The sequence below is a fragment of the Nyctereutes procyonoides genome, unplaced genomic scaffold (assembly GCF_905146905.1).
Source record: "Nyctereutes procyonoides isolate TBG_1078 unplaced genomic scaffold, NYPRO_anot_genome, whole genome shotgun sequence".
Lineage (NCBI taxonomy): Eukaryota > Metazoa > Chordata > Mammalia > Carnivora > Canidae > Nyctereutes > Nyctereutes procyonoides.
In genome coordinates this window covers 11106512-11124139 of record NW_026575147.1, presented here as the reverse complement: position 1 = coordinate 11124139, position 17628 = coordinate 11106512, and the positions used below count along the sequence as shown (strand labels likewise).

At 40.4% G+C, this 17628-nt stretch overlaps 1 protein-coding gene across 22 annotated transcripts in view; it reads left to right on the top strand.

The window, feature by feature from the left end:
- Positions 1–17628, top strand: part of DYSF (dysferlin) — a 215386-nt gene that overhangs the window by 156874 nt on the left and 40884 nt on the right. For 13 of the 22 annotated variants that reach the window (XM_055312238.1, XM_055312229.1, XM_055312246.1 and 10 more), the window contains one exon: positions 2523–2585. The exons of the other annotated variants lie outside the window; for them this stretch is intronic. In XM_055312238.1, coding sequence (XP_055168213.1) covers positions 2523–2585 — 63 coding nt within the window. The remainder of the gene's footprint in view (positions 1–2522; positions 2586–17628) is intronic. 22 annotated transcript variants of the gene reach the window in all.

Here is a 17628-nt window from a genome sequence, read left to right as displayed (position 1 = left end):
TTTCTGTCTCTGACTCCGACTCAGACTCCATTTCTCTCTTTAAAACAAAATTGGAGTCTCTCTTAACTACTCTGCTTTTTCATTAAGCTGGTTCTTGGTGTTCTAAATATGAAGAGGTGAAGAGAAAGAGTGTGCAGGACACACACAGAGCACCCCCCCCCCATCTCTTACAGAAGGTCTGAAAGCTCAGAGCAGAGGTGGTGCCCCTGCCCACCCCACACATCACCCACTGGGCAGTGAGATGCCCCTGGAGTCACCTGGTCAAGGGTGACTCTTCCCTATCGTTCTGAGAGCCCACACTAGGTAGGCAATCTCCTCTGTAAGTCTCCAGAGAAGGAGGATTTCTGGGTTTGGGGGTGGGGACCATGAGCAGGTTGAAGAGGGATAAAGAGGAAAGAGCACGTTGAAATGTTCACCCCAGTTGGGTGAAATGAGAGGTATGTAACTGATCTCAAATGAGACACTTTATCAGCAAGGGACAGAGATCGTGTGCTTGTCTTGGCCCTGTGAGTCAGCGTGGGCTAAGGGATCAGGAAAATGCCCGGGAGTGGCTGGCCCCATAGGCCGGCGGGGTTAGAACAGCAGAGGGGAGGGGAGAGGAGAGGAGGGTTTTCCTGATGGGCAAAGGAGTGGAGCACAGGCTAGGCAGTGGGACTGCGTGTGTGAGTGTATGTGGATGCATGTGTGTGCGTGTGTGTGTGAGGCGGGCAGGTATCGGAGGAAGTGCAGACTGGGTGGAGAAGGCATCAGGAGGTGTGAAGACCCACTCCCCGCACTGTGGGATAGGGTGCTGAGGCTGGCGGCTGCCAAGCTCCCCAGCTTGGGCTCATTTTGGGCCTGCTGCTCCAGTTATAGTCTCTGGGACGCTGTGAAGGTGGCAACGTGCTCCCAGAACTGTAGCGGCAAATTATGCCTGAGTCCCAAAGGGGAACGTGTAATTTCGGAAGCGGGACCAGATCTTTGGAGCACTATGTTTAGCTTTATTTTTTTTCCTTTTGCTTGGGTGAACTGCTGGTTTCCCTCTCACCTTTCTAAAAACAAACTGTATTAAAAATAACAAGAAGGCTTCTGTGAGGTTCGGGATGAGAGCGGGAGGGGCAGAGGCGGCCGGGGAGTGGGGGGTTGTGTGGAGTTCATCTGGTCTATGCCAGGGGTCACACCATATCCACCAACACATGTGGCCAGTCCCCGGCACCATCCAGCGGCCTGGCCTGGTGCTCACTAGCCGCTTCCTGTGCTTCTGGCTCTAAATAAAGCTAGTTTAGGGGGACTAGGGTCCCCTTCAGTGATTCCCCCTTCAAAGGGCAGAGTTGGGTCTGTGGGTTCCAAGACTCCCCCCCAGATCCCAAAAGACTTAATCCTGGCCTTCCTGAGCCCTTCTGACCCCCAGGTGACTGTGTCTCCCAGGTTTTTCCAGCCAAGGATCTGACAGCCACCCGGGGCTCAGGCCTCCTGTGGAGTCTCCCGGAGCCCTCTGCTTGGGGTTCAAAGGCAGAGAGAGTCTGACCCTGGGAGTCTGTTTCTTGGCTCATCATCTCAGCCCCTCTAGCTTCATTTGTCTGCTGCCCAGTGCCTCCTTCCCGAGCTGAGCCCTTTGCTTTCTTGACTGTGTTGTATTTTATCCTTCTACTCCTTTGCACTTGTTACCCCCTCTGCCTGGAAAGCATCTCCTGGCTTTGTCCACCCAGACTGGTGCTCATCCACCCAGAGCCCCATCACCTTCTCTAGGACCATTATAGTGGTCTCTGACAAAGTCGCCTGTCTCCAGTCCTGCCTTCTGAGGCTCTCTGGACCCTGCAGCCCAGGGATTTATCCTAGAAAGTACTGAGTCACAGTACCAGAGGCAAGGCAGGTACTCCTTGCAGGCAAGGATCTGATGCCAGAAAAGGATGCAGGAAGTTTTCTCTAGCATAGCAAAGGGGCGTTGGATTATAACACTCTTCAAGCCTCCCTTTTACAGGCTTTGGGAAAGTCAGATGATGCCCTGGTTCTTGTCTTTGAAGAGAAAAGACTTAGGAACCATGCCCAAGCAGGGGTTGGTGTGGTCCAGCGGTTAGAAGAAACCACCAGGAATGGTGGGGAGCTTGGAGTATGTCTGCGATGGGGAGGTTTGAAAGATAGGGTGGGCATGTGAGGATGCTATTGAGTAAGTGGTGCCAAGGGCAGTGAGAAAGTGGGCGAGAGAGGGGCATTGGCTGAGCAACTTTCATGTGCCTCACCTGTGCTAAATATGCATGACCTTCAACTCCTTATACTCACTGTTGCCCTGTGACCTGGGCTTTGTACCCATTCTGTGTTTGGGATGCTGACCCAGAGAGGTCAGGGGGCTTGACCAAGGTCACATAGCTGATAGAGCAGTAGGGCCAGGATTTAGACCCTGCCTTACCTAACTCCAAAACACACGTTCCTCCTGTAGCTTTTATAGCCTCCCTGCTTGGAGAGCTCTACTTCCTTGGGGCTGTCCAGTCTTCCCTGAAGTGGTTTCCCTAACCCTGTTCCTAACCAGCGTGTTTAATTTGTAGCTTGCAGATGGTCTGTCGGGCTCTGCCCCCACTAACATGGCATCTTCTCCATCCAGTCCTCATGTATGTATTGTTTACCTATTTGCGGGCTCTTTGATTTCCCTGGGGGGCTTGGGGTGGGAGTAGGGAGTTAAGGAAAGGAACAGGAGGAAGGGGAGTGGGAGGGAAAGAAAGGAAGTACATTAGACCTTGAACAATGTGGGGGCAGGCACGTTGGGGCACTAGCCCCTGCACTGTAGAAAATTCACAGGTAACTTTTGACTTTCAAAACCTTGGCTACTAATAGCCTACTGTTGACCAGAAGTCTCACTGATAACATAAATAGCTGATAAACACAGACTTTGTATGTTGTAGGTATTACATACTGTATTCTTATAATAAAGTAAGCTAGAGAAAAGAAAATGCTGTTAGGAAAATCATCAGGAAGAGAAAATAGTTATAGCACCGTGCTGTATTGGAAAAATCTGTGTATTAGCGCACCCATGCTACTCAAACCAGTGTTGTTCAGGGTCAACTGTATTTCCTGAGATCCCACGGAGAACAGTGACCTGCCCTGTGTGATGGATGAGGAATGGGGAGCAAGATAGGGGAAGATCCTCAGAAACAGCACTGAGTTATCTTAGTTTGTCTTGGGACTTAACTTAATCTTGTTTATTGGCATGAGGGCCAGAGGGTTGGTTGGGGTTGCAGGGGACAGTGGAAACAGGGAAGTGTCTAGATTAGAGCTGGACTGCTGGAACATGGGACGTAAAAAGCTTCTGTGGGCAGTGGCAGGTTGATTTTCTCTGCCCCTCCCACAGGCATGAAAACTGTGTGTGACCAAGGAACCTAGGTTGTCTGGGGAAAGTTCTGAGATGTTTCCTGGGGCCCACAGTCTGCAACTGGGCTGATTTCCTTGCTTGGTGTCATCTTTAGGGGTCGTGGGTCCCTCTGGGAAGATGACTTGGCATTTAGCCTTCACCACGCCCTCATGAAGTCCCATGTTCAGAGCCAGAGCAGCCTCTGAGCTGCTGGGGGAGCCATATGAGATAGGACCTGCCAACAATTAAATTCTGTTCATGGTGCTGGGGGAGGCATTGCTGTATTGGGCATCTTAGGATTTCTAGGAAGAGGCCATATATATTTTTAATTTTTTCTGATTTATTCATTGTAGAAAATACAGAAAAGACAGTGTAAAGCAGAAAGTGAAAACCACCTGTATTCCTACCAGTTGGAGACAAGCACTGTTAAGATTTTGATGTGCTTACATTTTAAGATATCTTTTTTGCATGTGTGCAGACTTTTGTTTAAAAACATAATTGTAGTCATGTTGTACCTTTTTATAATTTGCATTTTCTTTATTTAAAATTATGTAATGTTTTTCCATATCGGTATATTCTTTAAAAACATGGCTTCATGTCATCTCATCATATGGACATCTACAAAATTTTAACTACTTCCCTATCATTGGACATTTAATGATATTAATTTCCACCTGTGCCTTTTGTTTCTTAGAGGAGTTATTTTTGTTTACTTTAGACTAGCCCATTTCACGTTGAGTCCTAGGCATTTTATAGCCTTTGTTGCTATCTACGTGGAATATGTTTTTTTAGTGATTTGGTCTAATTGCTTATTGTTAGAATATAGGGAGACAATATTTTGTGTATTTACTTTGAAACAGACTCTTTAGGAAGCTCCTTTATTAGTTCTGAAAGTTGTTCATTGATTCTGTTGGGTTTTCCAGGTAGGTAAGATGGTTTTCTTCAAACAGTAATAAATACGTCACTATCTTTCTAATAATAATTATACCTTATTCCTTTTTTAGAACAACAGTTGATAATTGAGGTGCTAGTGAACAAACATGTTTAGTTACCGATTCTAATGAAAAGCTTCTGCCATTTTTCCATTAATTGTGATAATGATTGGTAGTTTCAGATAGATATTCTTGATTTTGTCAAGATCGTGTCTTTTATTATTAGTTTATTAATAGGTTAAAAATTAGATATAGGAGTTAATTTTATCCACTGCCATTTGTCATTTATCAAGATGATTATTTTGTTTTCTATTATTCTGTTAACATAATGTATAATTGTCTTGCATTCCTGGATACTTGGTCATGGTATTATAATTTACTATAATTGAAGTCCTCTTATCCAGTGCAATCAAGACAGGTAGTTGATTAGCAAATCGAAGAAGTTAATTGAATGGGGACTGATTAAAAGCCATGTGTACACACCATAAACATTTTATATCTAGCCCTATCTATGTATCTTTCTTTACCAGTCATTGGACACATGCCAAGGTTTCTTTAAATTTGGATCTGTAATTAGAGTACCGTGTCATCCTTCTGGTATAAACCACATCCAAAATACATTATCTATGATTTTTCCTTTAGGTTTATTAAAGTTTGATGAGATTTTTCCACAAAAAAATTGGACCGTGGAGTCCTTTTAAAAATTTAAGATTCCTCCCTCCCATACCTTTTCTTTAAAAAAAATCTCACTCTTGATTCAACACTTCCATACAACACTCATTGCTCAGCACAGTATGTGTACCCCTTAATCCCCATCATCTTTTTGAATTCATCTATTGAAACACTATATTGTGATTCTCCTGAACCTAATATTATGCTGTATGTTCACTACCAGGAATTTGAATGAAAACTAAAAAATATCATTCTTAATTTTCATCAGTTAAAAAAAATCACTAAACTCATTTTCTAGATAAGATACCATTTCTTTTAAATTCAATTTTTATGTATTTTTGTAATATCGACTTATTGATCTGATTACCATGTGAGTACAACTGGGATAAACAGGTTTGGGAAGCAGTACAGTGACTCTTGTAAGCATGCAGCTCCTCTATGGGAGCTGTAGCAGCATACCAACCTTCAGTGGACTCTGTACCTCAGATTGTTAGCAGGGAGAATGGATAGTGTTTGTTGATCCTGGTTAAGGGCAAGTTTATAAGAAATTCTAGTCTATATTATGAACTGCATTTGCTCTTACTTATTTAGGATTTTTGTGTCTCTATTAATAAGTATCACTTTTGTCTTTGTTAGGTTTTGATATCAAAATTATAATTTCATAGAACAATTTTTTTGAGGTGTTCTCTCATTTTCTGTGCTCTTGAACAGTCTAGTTTCTATGGCCTGAGAATTAGTTTCTTAAGGGTTTGAAAATACATGAAATACGAAAGCCACTCTATGACTCTGAAATATGCACATTGGAAGTTGCATGATATACACATTTATTTTTTATTTTTATTATTATTTTTTAATTTTTATTTATTTATGATAGTCACGCAGAGAGAGAGAGAGAGAGGCAGAGACATAGGCAGAGGGAGAAGCAGGCTCCATGCACTGGGAGCCCGACACGGGATTCGATCCCGGGTCTCCAGGATCGCGCCCTGGGCCAAAGGCATGCGCTAAACCGCTGCGCCACCCAGGGATCCCTATTATTTTTTTAATAATAAATTTATTTTTTATTGGTGTTGATATACACATTTAATAGAAAAAACCTTTAATAGTCTTGCTTTGTGTACAAAATGTGTAGTAATATGAATCAACCTAAATTTGAAAAATGATTAACAATCATATAATTTAAAAGGTGGTGGCCAAGTGAATTGTATTTATGGTTTAGTTGGTAAATAGGATACTTACCATTTTTTTCTTGAAAATGGTGCTATTTGGGGTGCCTGTGTGGCTCAGTTGATTAAGTGCCAGACTCTGGATTTTGGCTCAGGTCATGATCTCAGGGTCATAAGATTAAGCCTCCCATTCTGCCTCTCTCTCTAGCTGTGTCTCTATGAATAAAAAAAAAATGTTATTAGGTTAGTTTCCTTAATTTCTAGTCATTTTTAAAAAAGATTTTATTATTTATTCATGAGAGACACAGAGAGAGGCAGAGACACAGGCAGAGGAAGAAACAGGCTCTCTGAAGGAGCCCAATGTGGGGACTTGATCCCAGGATCCCAGGAGCATGACCTGAGCCAAAGGCAGATGCTCAACCACTGAGCCACCCAGGTGCCCAGTTTCTAGTCATTTTTAAGCTTTCTTCCTCTGAAATTCCTGTTATATATATTTTGGATCTCTTAGGCTATGACTTCATATCTCTGTCTCTCTCTGCCTGCCCCCCCATCTCTGCATTGTTCAACATTTTTTTTTGAAGGGGGTATTAATCTACATTTTGTTCTCAAAATTCCAGAACTTTAAAATCTTGTTTTTTTTCATACTTGAGTCCTTATTCCATCTAGAATTGCTTTGTGTTGTGTACAAAGTGTGAGATAGAGATTAGATTTCTTTTTTTTCCCTATGTAGCTAACCACTGAATTCATATCATCATAGAATGACCTGTCCTTTCTTGATATATAAGGACAATTGTGTCATATGTGAGGTTTCCATATAAGTGTGGGTTGGTTTGTGGTTCTCTATTCTGTTCCGTTGGTCTTTCCCTGTACTCTACTGTCTAATTTTACTGTAGCTTTATAACAAGCCTTCATATCTGGTAGAGGAAATATTTTACCTTGTTCATTTTTAGAAGTGTCATTGCTATTTTTGTCCTTTGCTTTTTACATCTCAGTTTTAGAATTAGCTTGTCAACGTCTTTAGAAAAAGTGTTGTGATTTGTGATTGAGTGAATTTCTGGATCAATTCGGAAAGAACATTTTTATAATATTCTCTTTTGAACACATACATGATATATCTCTCCATTTTTTTGGGTATTTTTTAATGTTTTCAATAAACTTTTATAATTTTCTCCAAAAAAGCCTGGTACAACTTTTATTAGATTTCATTCCTCCCATTTTGTGCTTTATTGTTATTTTTACTTGGATTTTTAAGGGTACATTTTCTAATTATTTTTTGCTTGTATATAAAAGAAACTTATTCTCATATACTGATATTCAGAAACTTTGCTAAACTCTCTTATTAATTCTACTGATTTATTTTTGGGGGTTTTCTGTGTAATCTATCATATAATTTGTGATTAATCTCAGTTTTGATTCTTCTGTTTCTTTTAATTTCTTTTTCTTTTCTTTATTATTTTCTTTTCTCATATTATTGCACTGGCTAGGATCTTCACTTTAATGTTCTATGTAACTGATAATAGAATATTCTTATCTGCTCTAATTTACAAGTAAATATTTTTATGTTACACCACTAGTGCAGCAGGTGAATGATTACTAGTTAGCTAAGAGTTTTTATCATGAATACTGTGAAATTTTACTGAATATTTTTTATGTATCTGTTGAGGTGATTGTATAATTTGTTTAATCTGTTAATGTGAATTACATTAATAGATTCTTTAAATGCTAAAACAACTTTGCATTCCTGAAACAATCTATCCTGGTCATGATTCATTATTTTTTATTATTATTATTATTATTATTATCTACATTGCTAGATTCAGTTTGCAAATATTTAGTTTAGGAATTTTTTTTGCATCAGTTATTGTGTGAGTGATAATGGCTTGAAGTTTCTTTTTCTGATACTGTTTTTTTCAGGTCTTGATATTTAGTTAACACTAATCTTATAAAATGACTTGGGGGTATATATACTCTTTTTCTAATCTTTGAGTGAATGAAAAAAGATTAACATTATTTGTTGCCTGAATGGTTGTAGATTCATTTCTAAAACTAGTATTAGTTTTCTAAATCATTTCTAAATCTAGTATTTTTCTTGGGGTTATTTTAAATTGCTGATACAATTTGAAAAAAATGTTTATAGGAACTTTGAGGTTTTCTTTTTCTATGTGAGTCACTTTTGGTGATTTATATTTTATTGCAATTTATCCATTTCTTCTTAAATATTATTGACATAGCATTTCTCACAATAACTTTTTACTTTTCAACTTTTTTCTTCTTCTATTTATGTTCCTTTTAATTCCTAAGGTTATATTTTGTTATTCTTGTCAGAATTTGTCAGATATTTTTTTTTAGTCTTTTCAAAGAACTGATTTTTAATCTGTTGATATTTTATTGTTTCCTTGTTTTCTAGTTTATTAATTTATCATTTCCTTCCTTCTGTTTTTGGGGAGGGTTATTATATTTTTAATCTCTTAAGGGCTATGCTTAGTTCATCAATTTTCAATTTTTTTCTTTTCGGGGATCCCTGGGTGGCTCAGCGGTTTAGCACCTGCCTTTGGCCAGGGGCACAGTCCTGGGGTCCCAGGATCGGGTCCCGCGTTGGGCTCCCGACATGGAGCCTGCTTCTCCCTCTGCCTGTGTCTCTGCCTCTCTCTCTCTCTCTATGTCTATCATGAATAAATAAATAAAATCTTTAAAAAATGTTTTTTCTTTTCTTATATAAACATTTAGGGCTATAAAATTTCCTCTAAGTACTGCTTTATGCATCCCACAGGTTTTGATGACTTTTTTTGTTGTTTTTTGTCATTTTCCAGTTCTGAGTATTTACTGATTTTTGCTATATTTCTTTTTTGACACCTGATCACTTAAGAGTAGGTTTTAGAAGTTCCTAGCTTATGTTTTAAGTTATCTTTCTGCTACTGGTTTCAGCTTAACTGTGCTATGGTTCAGAAAATATGGTCTGTATGTTATGGTTCTTGACATTGGCTTTATGATCTATTACAAGATAAATTTTTGCAACTCTGTGTGTGCTTGGAGAATGTCTATTCTCCAAATGTGTTTTATATATAACACATCCATTTATTTATTTATTTTTTTTTTTTTAAATTTATTTATGACAGTCATAGAGAGAGAGAGAGGCAGAGACATAGGCAGAGGGAGAAGCAGGCTCCATGCACCGGGAGCCTGATGTGGGATTCGATCCCGGGTCTCCAGGATCGTGCCCTGGGCCAAAGACCGGCGCTAAACCACTGCGCCACCCAGGGATCCCCTATAACACATCCATTTAGATCAGACTTGTTAATTGTGTGATTTAAATCTGTTTTTATTCTGATTTTTGTATGTGTCATTCATTAATTTCTGAGAGGGGTATATTAGAACATCTTGCTTTGATTTGATATTTGTCATTTTATCCTTATGATCCTACCTACTTTTAATTTATATATTTTATGCTATGTTACTAGCCATAAAGACATTTAGAATTCACATATCTTCCTGGAAAATTGAATCCTTTAATGATATGTAGTAAACCTCTGTCCATTTGCTTTTTAAAATCTCTACTAATGAGACTGTTTTGTCTGCTTTGTCTCTTGTAATATAGCTACACCAACTTCCTTTGGTCAGTATTTTCCTGGTATACCTTTTTCTATTGCTTTACTTTCAACTTTTCTGTGACTTTATGTTTTAGGTGTCTCTTTTGTGAATAGCAAATAGACAGATTCTGTTTTCCATTCCTTCCTCCCTTTTCAGTTTTGAAACTATACATTGTTTTTATTCCGGTAGTGATTAGTATAGAAACTCTATCATGCATATTCAGCTTAACAAAGTCTAATTAATATTTATAGCCTCCTCCAGAATATTAGAAGGAACTTAGAATACTTTCATTCCAACCATATACCAATTTATAAACTTCAGTTCAATATTTTAGTTTTACCTTTATAAATGATATTTAAAAAACAGTATTATTGGGACGCCTGGTGGCTCAGGGGTTGGGCTCCTGCCTTCGGCTCAGGTCATAATCCTGGGATCTGGGATTGGGTTCTGCATTGGGCTCTCTGCAGGGGGCCTGCTTCTCCCTCTGCCTGTTACTCTGCCTCTCTCCTCAGTCTGTGTCTCATGAATAAATAAATAAATCTTAAAAAAACCCACATCATTTTGAAAAGTAATCCATTTTCTGTTAACTATACTCACAATTACTATTTTGTTTTGTATGCCAGTCTTCTTTCTCCTGGGTCGTCTTTCTTCCTGAATTAGAGTTTATAGAAATTCCTAGAATCAATTCATTGTAAACTTTCTCACATTTTAATTATTGTTTGAAAATATTTTTATTTTTATTTCACCTTTATTTTGGAAATACTAGTTTTACTAACTAGTAAATAAAATTAGTACTAGTCTTATTTCACCTTTATTTTAGATATACTAGTTTTACTAACACTTATTTTCTAACACTTATTTTTCAGCAGTTTGAAGGTACTATTTTACTATCTTCCTGCTTCCATTGTACTGTTGTCTTCCTAAATCTGAGAACTGTTTTTTTTTTTTTTTTCCATTTTATTAGTTCTGGTAAGTTCTCAACCACTCTCTCTTTAAATATTACACATTCCGCATTCTCTCTATTGTTTCCTTATGGAACTCTGATTAGATAGATATATGGTGGACCTTCTCTGTTCTCCATGTTAGTTTTAACTCTCTCTCTCATATTACTTGTTTCTTTGTGTTGCACTCTGACTGATTTTTGAAGACATCTTCCAGTTCATTAAGTCTTTAGTTGTTTCTAAAGGCTATTTGACCCCATCTATTGAGTTTCTAGTCTTAAGAATTATATTTTTATCTCAAAAGGTTCTTCCTGCAATCAGCTTTATTTTTGAAAGCCTCTTGTTCCTTTGACATAATTTTTAATGTCTTTTTTTCTTTTAAACAGCTTTGTTTCCCCCCTAAATAGTCCTATTTATGACAATTCTGTTTCCTATTGTCTTCACAGACCTGATATGCAGTTGGTGTTTCTAGCTGACTCTTGCTCATGGTGCCTTGTTCCTTATGTGTTATACTATTTTTGATTGTGAACTCATGTTTCTTGGAACTTTATCTGAGAGTTTTTTGAGGCCTGGATGAAAGTTACATTCTTTCACAGAGGATATGTGTTTACTTTACCAGATGCCTGGAAATGCTACAAACCCAGATTCACTAAAACTAAATGTTTGGCTGGGGCTTTTTGGGCTCCACAGTTAGTTTGCATTTTGGTGCCTTATTTTTTGGGATTTTTGCTTTCTCATTTTCCCCCAAGGATTTTTTTTTACATTCCCATCAGCTCAGGCATGCATTTAAAAAGAATTTTAAAGATATCTTATCTGTTAATTTGGGAGTTCTTGGAGAGTTTCTCTGGCCCTCTTGTTTGCCATTTTGCTAGAAATCAATGTCTTTGTTATAGTTTTACATTTAACAGTCATATTTGTCTTCATGCAGGTTATATGCCCTTCAGGACTGCATGCTCCAACTTCATGAAACTTCCTACCAACATAAAGTAGCCATTTGTTTTCTTCTTCTTCTTTTTTTTTTTTTTTTAAGATTTTATTTATTTATTCATGAGAGACACACACACACGGGGGGTGGGGGCAGAGATATAGGCAGTCCCCTGCAGGGACCCTGATGCAGGACTCAATCCCAGGACCTCGGGATCATGCCCTGAGCCAAAGGCAGATGCTCAACCGCTGAGCCACCCAGGCTCCCCTGTTTTCTTCTGTCTTTTACTCAGTTCTTTAACATAACACTTGTCTTCATCCTCCTATTACTCCATTTCTTTTGAACCTTATTCTCTTCTATCTGTCCTTACAGAGGAAGTACTTGCTTGTCAAATTCTGGAAGCTCAGTTGGCTCTGTCCATCAGTGCATGGGCCCCCTTATAATCTCAAACTTTTATAGAAAGAAGAGGAAAATAGTCTTAGATGGCTATATCTTGCCCTGTGAGGAATCTAGCAGGGTAGAAGTGAGAAGGAAAGCAGGATCAGAAGTTTTCCCCCTCGGACTGAAGAGCTTGTTTTCTATGTTTATCGTGGCAGCTGGGTGTTAACTAATTAGGTTAGGGCCATCGTCCTTGCCTATGGATGCCTATGTAAGGAGTTTCTGAAATAAAAGAGAGCTGACTCTCTCCCATCAGGCCCACCAAGCAGGGTTATTCTTTGGGGAGGTTTCTACAGTATTGTGTGTGGATCCTCACCCTTGTGGGTTCAGATACTTGATGAGTCCATTTTCTTAGGTCAAGGTACTTATTATTCAAGTCTCAAACTGAGGTTACCAGTTTATGAGTTTACAGTGAGAACTACTCCTGCCTGGGGATGTGACATGAGATTATGGCCTGGCCCATGATATCTTACAGATTCAGGAACTGGGAAGCCAAGGTGTGATGGGAGATGAGTAAAGAATCAGAATGAGGAAAGATACTGTGACTTGAAACTTCGTGGCAGCTGACCAAGATGGACAGATCCACCTATCTCCAAAGGTTCAGGCCATCCCAAGGGTGCTGATGTGCACAACTGTCAACAGTCAACCCTTCCTTCTCTTGTACTTGTGGAACTGGCCAATTCCTTTTCTCACCGACATATTCTTTCTCTAGATGTATTAATACAGCCACCATTTAGGGTTAAGGCTTAGTGTAAGAGCCACTCTTCTGCTTTGAGGTGATTTTGCCTGTCCTTGCCCTGAACCACTCTGCATTGATTTCACGGTCTAATTCTCCGAGGGCAGCCCTATTTCCCTTAATTCCAAGTTTTGGGGGAATGCCTCGTTGCAGCTCATGAATACTGACAACAATTTATCCAAAGACTTTGAAGCAAAGGTTTTTTGAGCAAAGGAATCAATTACAGGGTGTGGCTCCCAAGTGAGGAAGCATTTCCAGAAGGCATCCAAGGCAGTTTGTCTCAGAACTTCACGGTTGCACCTCTGAACTTGAGCATTAGAGGGGGAGTGTTTTAACTTCAATAACCGAACAGTTTTACCTGTCCTTTTGGTATCTAGCAGATGTGCTAATTAGGTAGATACTTATCTCCTTCTTAAAGTAGGTTTCCTAAGGACATGCATTTGGCAATATTGGTTTAGCACGAATTACTGTATGTGCTTGAAAGTACAAAACTGTACTTCTTCAAAAATATCTCTGGTTCAGATGTGTTGCCAGAGCAGCCTGGCCTCCCCCCACTCCCATTAGTTCTGATGAGAGAGGTTTGATGCCTGTCACTGCGTGTAATCTGGACCTTCCTTTGTGAGTCATTCCTTCTCTCATTTTCTCAGAGCAAATACAAATCGCCCATCAAATGACAAGTGAAGGCACAGGGGAGGCAAGGGGAGGGAAATCAGAGCCGAAATCTGTTAGCTATTTGGAGTAATTGGTTATTTGCTGTGTTTGCTGGTTGGGAAGCAGAGCACATACTTTACGGTCTCTCCTGTTACGGGGGCTGGAGTCACCCGCAGATATTGGATCCTCGTTGCCGGAGCCCTTGGCTCCAGGCGCCTTTCCCCTCCTTGGCATTCCTGTGGTCTCCTCGGGGGTGCACCCCTCCTCCCTCGATGCACACTGCAGGGGGGATAGCCCGGGGTGAAACTTGTCTGGCAAACTCCAGGGCCTCATCAGGCAGGAGGAGGCCCCAGCCCCCTGCAACCAGCCCTCCTTGTCTCTGCCTTCACCCCGTCATACTCCCCTCTTCCCAGAAGGTCTTTCCTCTGGTCCACTAGGGACCTGTTTTCCCATCCAAAGAAAAAAGATTCATCTCAGAGACAAAATTCTCGACTCCCTGTGGAAATCTGCAGGGTGGCAAGTTTTCCCTGAGGTCTCATTTCATACCTTCCTATCTGTAACTGTCCTGTCCCTGTCTCCTCCTGCCCTCTAGCCTGGGTCAGGACAGTGCTTTGAACTTGGTGCAGTGCTCATGGCTGAGTAAAAATCCCCCGAGGATGTTCATTGAAGCTTATTAACCAAGCCAGTGTTTTTAACACCTCTCTGACATTAACTGAAGGGTAGGAAACCAGACCGAAGTAACAGCAAGTTCAAAATAGAAAATATTTGAAAAGTAATGTGATTTTGTGTATGAAAATGCACACAGTAACTAGAAAGTGGGTTGACTTTGGCACATAGTAGGTTCCCCCAGAATACTTTTAAAATAGAATTTAAGATAGCTAAGATTAGTGTCTGTAGTTTGATGAATGCTTTAGCAGTCCCGGGAAAGCCTTCAAAAATAGTTTTTCTCTTAAGTAGATTGTTGGAACTCTTGCTGAGCAAAACTGTCTACATAAGCAGAATGAAGAAGGTAAGGAAAACTTTTGCCCAGGCCCTACTGGAATCATCACAAAATCTGAATTCATGATGTCTCATTGCTTTCTTCATAAGTGAGAAGACTGTGATAGAATCTTCTTTCATTCACCCTTCTGGATAGATCCCATTCCTCTAGGCTTTCTGTGTGGGTGTATAAGGTCATGCTGTCCTCAGAGGATCAAGTCATGAGCTCATGTATCTTATCTTCCTTAGGCACCAGAGTTGGGAGAGGACTAGTAAGCTGGCATTCCACAGAGGTTCCCTACCCCACTTGGGTCTCCCATCCGGAACAGGCCAGTAGTCAAATTATTAGGTCCTGACCCTTCTCTGCTTACCCTCTGCTTGATTTTGCTAGATTTCAGGCACACTTACTGGGCCTTTTGGAAACAATTCAGCATTTTGGTTAAAGGTCTTCCCTTCCTTCCCACTTCTGCTGGTCCAGCTTGAAGTCAGAGTAAGCAGAGTAATGATCTCTATGACAGACACAGAGGTAGGAAGACTATAGGGAATGTCAGCAAGAGGTTGAAAGCCCAGTGTTTCACTTGTGGAAATAATTAAGTCATTTTTGTTGTGAGTATGTAGAGTTCTGCTGAATCAACATGGTAGCTGGCTGTGGGAATGTGTTTGTGTGGGTTTGGGGGGCATGAGAGGTTTAGTATGAATGGGGGGGCAGGTTTGAAATTGGGGTACTTGCATGTCTGGAGGTTTATCTGGTCTACATGTAGGCATAAGTACTCCAATGCTATGTTTGCATTTGTATATGTGTGTGCACGAGCAAATAGTCTCTGTTGCTTAAAACTTTGGGCATTAATTAAACAATGAGAGGCATCATATCATTATTCTAGTTATGCAGATGTTGAGCTTTAGGGCAGTGTTTGGGGATCAAACTGATGATGTTGGCAGTATCAACAAGGATATTTGTCATGATAAACTTTACACGTCGTAAAGCCTCTTTGTAGACATCAGCTTAGCCTCACCATAATCTCAGTGTTGCGTTATATTATTACCATTTTGATGATAATGATTTGTGCTAAGAGAGAACTCACTTTCAACACACACTAGAATATCTACCTCTGGGTTCCCATAGATAATGAAGTCCTGCTTAAAATTATTTTTAAAAAAATAGACTTCTTTTTTAGAGGTGGGTGTGAGTAGTTCCATATAGTGACCCAAGCAAAGTGTAACATTATAACTTTGGTGATAAATGGATTTGACTGGGAACTTTTCTCTTTGATTCAAATGGTCATCCTGGGAGAGAACACAAGTGAGACCCCCTTCCCACCCTCAATCTTCCTCACTTAACAGAAAGTCAGGCTTAGATTTATTGTCAGTTTTTCTGTTTATATTCACGAGATGTGTTAGGTCCACTGAATGAAAATGGGAGATTAAATGTTCAGTGTGTGCTGTGCTGATTTGGGTCTTCAGAGGGATTAGACTACCCATTACACTGGATCAAGCCCAGAGAAGCATGTCTTTGTTACATGGCTCTGGTTGCTCAGGAACTGAATGCTGGCTATTAGCTGAAATTGGAGAGGCTGCCAGTCCATGCCTTGATCAGACTTACTTGCTTGGCTGGCTGAACGATGAGGGGCTTTGAACTTTGGGTATGGGGATATAAAGTTTTAATGGCCAGACTTCTTGCTAAAGCCTGAGATGACACTTAGCAATCAAGCCTTTTGCATTTGTTTTTCCTCCTTGCCATGCTCCAAGACTAGATGCTTGGCTATTGCAAAATAAGGTCAAGAGCACACTTGGAATTTGAGAACATATGCCCATTACCCTTCTGGAGTTTTGGATTATGATTCCACTGACATGGGGCAGGGGGTGGAGCTGGCTTTGATAATCAGGGTTAAGACTGGAAGGGCCATCCTATTTCTGTGGGGCTCATTCTTATAGGTGTGCTAACTTATTCTGGGACTTTCTGAGGGAGAGAAGGAAGAAATGGGCTTGAAATAACTCTACCAGAAGCCAAATTAGTAAACTAGCAGGAATGGTATTTTCAAGTCACATCTATGGGTGTGTTAAAAACACAACTTGATTTTCCTGTAATTCAATTTAATTTTGAGCTCACATTTTTCCTGATGGCAGAAAAGCCCTGGTATCCTTCAGCAGTTCAGGTTTAAGTGAGTCAGTTCTGGGCTCTTCCTCCTTTCCCTTCCCTTTGGGAGGCAGTTAAATTCTGGATTGGGCTTCCCTAATGTCATGACCTCCACAGGCAGAGATCCCTGATCACCAGTATGTGTCTGCCCTGCCCACATAAGTCTGTTGATTTCTGGGCACTTGGACCACATAGACAAAATATTATCTCAGCCACAAGATCCTTTCAGGTCCCCTGGGTTTCTCTTGACTAATTTTCAAGCCCTTCTGGGGAACATGGTACAATGTGGCTGCTCTTTCATGACACTCTGGGGTCAGGAAATGCTGAGGGCTCTGTGGCTCTCTCTCCCATGACACCCATGCAGTCATCTCTGCCAAATGCTTCCTGTGCCCATTCCTCTGGTAACTCCTGGGCCACTGTTTACCAGATCCCCAAAGTTATGGAGGGGTCTCTTCCATACACACTTTGGAGCTAACCTGGGATCAAAACCATCACAAATCTCTTAATTCTTTATTCCTCCCCTGCTCTATGCTTTTATCTCCTCTAGATAGGGTGGGGAAAACTGGCTGGACAAAATATCTTCTTAAACCTATTTTTAAAAAAGCAATATTATCTGCTTTTTGGAAATTTAAAAGCCAAATATCTCCCTTCATCCCTGCTGCTTAGGCATTCATATATTAATCAAATATTCATCCAAATATGTGCCAGTACTAGGGATGTGTTTGAAGTACTGGGGGTATAGTGTTAAGAAAGATAAAGGTCTCTGCCCTCATGGGGAAGGAGACATAACAAAGAAGTACCTAAATAAAATATATGGCATGTCATATGGTAATAATTGCTAGGGAGAAAAAGCTAGGAAGAGGGGATAAGATTTTCTGGGGAAAAGGGTCATGATTTAAAGTCTGGTGAAGAAGGGGGGTAAAGCAGATTGTATTTGAGTCAAGGCTTGAATGAGGCGAAGAAGTGATCCATGTATCTATGAGAGGAATAGAGCTCTTGGTTAAGAGCAGGTGGGTGCTGGAAGTGCTCAAGGACCAAGCAGGCCACTGTGGCTGGATGTGTTCCATCATACGGGACTATTGTGTTGAGGATATTTTGGGGGACAAGGTTTGAAAGCAGGGATACCAGTTGGTAGACTAGTGCAATAT